The sequence below is a fragment of the Chenopodium quinoa genome, unplaced genomic scaffold (genome assembly GCF_001683475.1).
Source record: "Chenopodium quinoa cultivar QQ74 unplaced genomic scaffold, ASM168347v1, whole genome shotgun sequence".
NCBI lineage: Eukaryota > Viridiplantae > Streptophyta > Magnoliopsida > Caryophyllales > Amaranthaceae > Chenopodium > Chenopodium quinoa.
This window is the reverse complement of record NW_018742385.1, coordinates 217600-222983: the sequence shown is the minus strand read 5'-3', so window position 1 is coordinate 222983 and position 5384 is coordinate 217600. Positions and strand designations below refer to the sequence as shown.

At 36.9% G+C, this 5384-nt stretch overlaps 1 protein-coding gene across 1 annotated transcript; it reads right to left on the bottom strand.

The window, feature by feature from the left end:
* Positions 1-2153: 2153 nt before the first annotated feature.
* LOC110698806 lies at positions 2154-4771 on the bottom strand. Its single transcript, XM_021876328.1, has 2 exons — positions 2771-4771; positions 2154-2689 (listed from the first exon to the last, which is right to left on the bottom strand). The coding sequence occupies exon 1, from the start codon at positions 3510-3512 to the stop codon at positions 2898-2900; it is 615 nt and encodes a 204-aa protein (XP_021732020.1). The 5' UTR covers positions 3513-4771; the 3' UTR covers positions 2154-2689; positions 2771-2897.
* Between the last annotated feature and the right edge of the window lie 613 nt (positions 4772-5384).

The window sequence follows — 5384 nt, the reverse complement described above, 5'->3', positions numbered from 1 at the left end:
GGCAAATGATTTATAGTTTAAAACTTACAGAGAGTATTAATCAATCAATCAATTCAATCAATCATCAATCATCAATCAATCAATCAATCATCAATATCAATCAATCAATCAATCAATCAATATATATTACTAAAAACAAGCAAATCAATGTGAAGCTGACACATGTCGCTCTATGATTTGTTTGTCTTATAATGGTAAAAAAAAATAATGTAAAGAGACCTTAGAACAATAATTTTGGTAAAAAACTTATTGTATAAATCATTTTGATTTAGAATTTTGTTAATAAAATTTTATAGAATCTAAACTATTTGGAAATAAGTTAATTTAGGGCAACTTATATATTTAATGAATTTATGCTAATATGTTAACAATTTTTTGAAATGATTGATTCATATATATATATATATATATTATATATATATATATATATATATATATATAATATATATATATATATATATATATATATAATTTTATTATATCTATATTTTCATAGTATATATAATTAATTTTGGAATAATAATACTTGTCATCAACTTTGCCATTATATTATATGTAACATTTTTCTTAATTGTACTATACATATTCACATTCTGCAATCTTTTACCTTTTTCACTTTTACCTTTTAATTGGTAATTACTCTATTTCATTATCTTCGTCTTTTTAGTTTATTTTAGGGTTGTTTCTGGGCTAATGCATAACAAGTATTATCCGGAGTCTAAAAATGATATTTTTTGAACAAATAGACATGTTGAGTACCATGTACTACTGTACTAGGGTTGTACTTGAGTGAACCTATTCTAATATTTATATGAACATACTAATGTTCTACATATTTTTTTTTAAAAGTATTGTACTTACTTATTATTAATTGCAACAAAGAGGTATAATTTATAGGATATAAAAATATTTCTTAATTGCAATTAATAAAAAAAGGAGTTAGTGTTAGTTTTTAAAAGTCAAACTTAAAATTTTTGTACTGTAAAACCTATATAAAACCTTTATCATAGGAAAAAAATGTTTTATTAGGGTGTTTATGATGAAGGGAATGTAAAATATTATTTGCATTGTCATTTTTAATCCCTTGGTCATTATATATATATTTGTGTGTATATATGTTCATTGTCATTCCCGAGATAATGCAAAACGGGTATCATACGGGTTGTACTTGAGAGAACCTATTCTAATATCTATATGAATATACTAATGTTTTACATATTTTTTTTAAAAAAATACTATCCTTGAATTTTTCTGGAACTCTCTTTAATTTTATGCAAATTTAAGAAAAAATCCTCGAGCTCCCACCTACCACCTACCAACAACTTCTTCTCAAGTAAAAGTAAACTGCTCATTTAACTAAGCTCGCCGGCGGCTACTTCTTGCCTGTGGTCGCCAGCAAGCGTACTTTGCGACCTCCCGGAACTTTCCCTCTTATCTCAAGCGATATTATCGGAGGTAACTTAGCAATTTCCTTCTTTATTTCCTGGTTTCTTTTCCTTTGTTCTTTCTTTTAGAGTTTTAGTTCTTTTTAGTTGGGGTTCTTGTTTCTTGGGGATTAGCTTGTTTCTTGTCAAGAGTGTAATGGATCCTGCTAGTGTTCATACTGCACATGTCATGTTCCATTTAGAAGAGGGTAAGGATGAAGAGGAGGTAAATGATGTGATGAATATTATGAGCTCTTTCCCAAATTAAAGTCAAGAAGAACCGCAATTCCCAAATTGCAGCCAAAGTTTTAAGTTTTCCCATTCTACCGTCCACGTAAGCACTGGTTAAAAAACCGGTTTTTTTTTTTCCGGTCCAGGGTAAACCGCTACTTGAAGTAGCGGTTTCTTTGCAATAAACCGCCACTTCAAGTAGCGGTTTCTTAGTTTAAAACCGCTACTTGAAGTAGCGGTTTGTTTACAAAAAACCGCTATTTTATGTAGCGGTTTATTTTGGAAAACCGCTACTTCAAGTAGCGGTTTACTTTGAAAAAACCGCTACTTTCGCTACTTGAAGTAGCGGTTTACCCTGGACTGGTTTTTTTTTCAAACTTGCATAATCACTCAAAAAAAAACCTGCAAGTTGTGTACCTGTAAAACATGAGATATATAGCATATTTTCAACACAACCACCATAAATAACAAGTTTATGAAGATCTAAGGAAGTCGAAATTGCAAAGTCGAATATTTTTCAATTGATTAAATATAACAAAATCCAATTCTAAGCATTTACAAAAAAATTAGTTTAGTTCCAAAATATACACTTAGCTCGGGCGTTGCTTCTTCCCATGAGGTGACGATGAAGATGATGCAGCTGTCTCCTCTGGAATGTCATCCAGGCCAACTCCAACCCCAGACGTAGTGTTGCTACGCCGTCGGTTTCTCTGATACTGGCGATGCACTAGTGGAGGAGATGTCATTATAGTATGCAGAGAAGGAGTCGGTGGACGGAAGGCACGTGCTGAATGGCCTCCACGATGAGGTGGTGGTCTGATCGGCATAGTGTGCACAGTAGAAGATGAAGACGTGGACGGTCGAGGCTGCTGAATAAGGTGTGACTGCCCCACCCTAGACAAGGTTTGGCCACAAAATGATGTAAAACCCTGCATCGTCTGTATGGCAAATGGTATAGCCGTCTCTGGTGGCAAGTGGGAGATGGTCTCAGTAGCTCCCGATAGCTGGACGTGCAAATCAGCAAATGCATGTGCCTACATTTAAGTGTAGTTTTAATGTTAGTAAAATGAAATCAAAAACGTAAGAACTAGATTGAAATGAAGTGAAGTTCATACAAGCAGGAGGTCAGAGGTAGCTGGCTGGTAATGACTCGGGGGGCGCTCCTGCGAAGGTGGAGTAATGACCAGTCTCGTGATGCGACGGTACCAAGCCATGTACTCTGTCATGGCCGGGGAAGAAGTCCTAGTGAACGGGTATCCCTGGACGACTAATGCCTCTCGTCGACTCCACTCGTGTACATGGTCCGAATGCCGAATCTCCCAATTTCTCTTTCACAAGTTGCACCATTGTCTTGATTTTCAATGAAGGATCAACGCGAATGACATCTAGAAGAGCATTGCAAACGAACTCGGAAGTCAGTAGCTTATGATCTCCCGAGTCGATGTCACCAACACAGTTACTTGCATGAGGGCCGTTGTACCTCACAATTTTAAACGTAGAGAGTGTTGGATCTTTCACTCCTCTAAGCCTCCACGAACAACTACATTGTTCTTTCCTCTTGCACTCAACAACATATTTCTCTGGCTCTACCTCCACAACTCGAATTGTTTGATTTCTAGCTATGGAGTAAGATTTCACAGCATCTTTCAGTTGTTGCAATGAGTCAAACTGCTGACCAACCTCAAATTCTCCCCCATTGTTATATGTCTCATTTCCTAACCAAGACATCCATGAGTTATTCAAACGAGGATCAACTTGCGCCACTTCATTGAAGTCTGAAGTGGGGGCGCTTCCTTTAATTGCCTTATCATGAGCTTCAATTACCTCTTCATCATCATCTTCATCAGTGTCATTCATCTCTGCATCGCCAAATACATCAACATTGTTTGGGTCAAGAGAATCAAGAATGCCTTGTGGTTGTGTGCTTGTCGAGGTTCCAACATTAGGCGATGAGGCCGGAGACCTAAACTGTGAGTGATGGTCATTGACATAATGTGGATCAACAAGCTTCTTGTGAATGACCCTATGCCCACACTTTGAACACCAGTGGAAAACGGTTGATCCACACTACCAAAAAAATCCATCCCCGGAAAGGAACCAGTGTTAGTTTGCACAACTGGCTCCTTTGGAACTTGTTCAATGAACAATTGCATTGCAACAGAAGAACTCTGAGTCACAGCAATCCACATAGCTCTAACAGCGTTGTCGTCATTTAACGGAATTGCAACATATGCCCCAGCCATAGGATAACGCATAACCACCTTCAACTCCACACCTCTAGGATCAACACTCAATTCTTCATATAGCTTGTTCAGAACTTGTGAATATGTCATCGCAGAATGTACAAACACAAATTTTTGATTCCCACCCCTATACGTTATATCGCTATCTTTGTGGACAATTTCTCCACCTCAATAGCAATATAGAGGGTAGTTCGGAACCTCCATGTTTCATTCTAGAAAAGACCATTATTAATCAAAGATATTAGATTGCAAAAATTCATTAACAGTGTGGCAATGTCCTAACATCAAGCAAGCAAACTACACAATTATAGCAACCTAAACTGAGCTATGAAGGTCTTAATACCTCTTGAAGCTCAACATGGGCATAAGTCATGACTACATGTACTTTGAGCTCATGTACTTTGTGTATAGAAGCTCTATTTTCACTTTCAAAATCAGCAATTATAGCAACCTAAACTGAGTAATGTGATCGAAACCATTAATAATTCTACAAGGGTTATATGTAAGGTAAGTAAATCAACAACAACAACCAAAACCAACCACAAACATACATACAATTCTGAAACTCAATAACAACAACAAACTCAATAACAACAACAAACCCAATAACTGAATACAAAAAATAATTAGGGCACTTACCACAAACAAGAAGATCAGCACGTTTCTTCTGAAATTAGCGAAGCCGACCACTAAAGTCGAACCCTCGGCGTCAACAGCGGCGGCCTTCGTTGCTGAGGAATGCTCCGGCGGCGTCGGTGGATTCCTTGGCTGCGCCGGCTTCCGTTGAAGGAGGTGTGATTTTGGTGGAAGGCGTGGATGGGATTTTGGTGAGAAGACGAAAATGAAAGCGGAAAGTGAAACCAGGAAATTATACCTGCTAGAAAACCGCTACTTGAAGTAGCGGTTTATTAAACAAAAACCGCTACTTGAAGTAACGGTTTATTAAAAAGAAACCGCTACCTGAAGTAGCGGTTTATTAGTAAAAACCGCTACTTCAGGTAGCGGTTTTGCTGTAGACCGGATTTAAAATTTCTTCCCCCTGAACCGGTGACGTGGACGGTACTTTGGGAATTCTTAAAACTTTGGCTGCAATTTGGGAATTGCGGTTCTTCTTGACTTTAATTTGGGAAAGAGCTCGAATATTATTATGCATTTTAAGGGGCCCGAAGACATCTTTCCAATGTGTGTTAAGTTAAAGGAGGAGGGTAACCAGTTGTATTAGAAAAGATTTCTTGATAAGGCTTTGTCTTATTATGTTAGAGCCACTAAAATGTTATGTTTTTCTGAGCTTAATAGTAAGAAGGATGGTACTTTGTATTGTGAGCTTGCTACTTCCTTGAATCTCAACCTTGCTCTTTGTTCAATTAAAACTAATTATTTGTTTGCTCCTGCAAAGGATTTATGTTCTCTTGTTTTGGATTTCGATCCAAATATTGTGAAAGCGCTATATAGAAGAGCTCTTAGTTGGAAGGGGATGAATAGGTTA

Bases quoted from the DNA above. Each gene is read 5' to 3' on its own strand.
- LOC110698806 (XM_021876328.1), bottom strand. From the start codon at position 3,512: ATGAATGACACTGATGAAGATGATGATGAAGAGGTAATTGAAGCTCAT.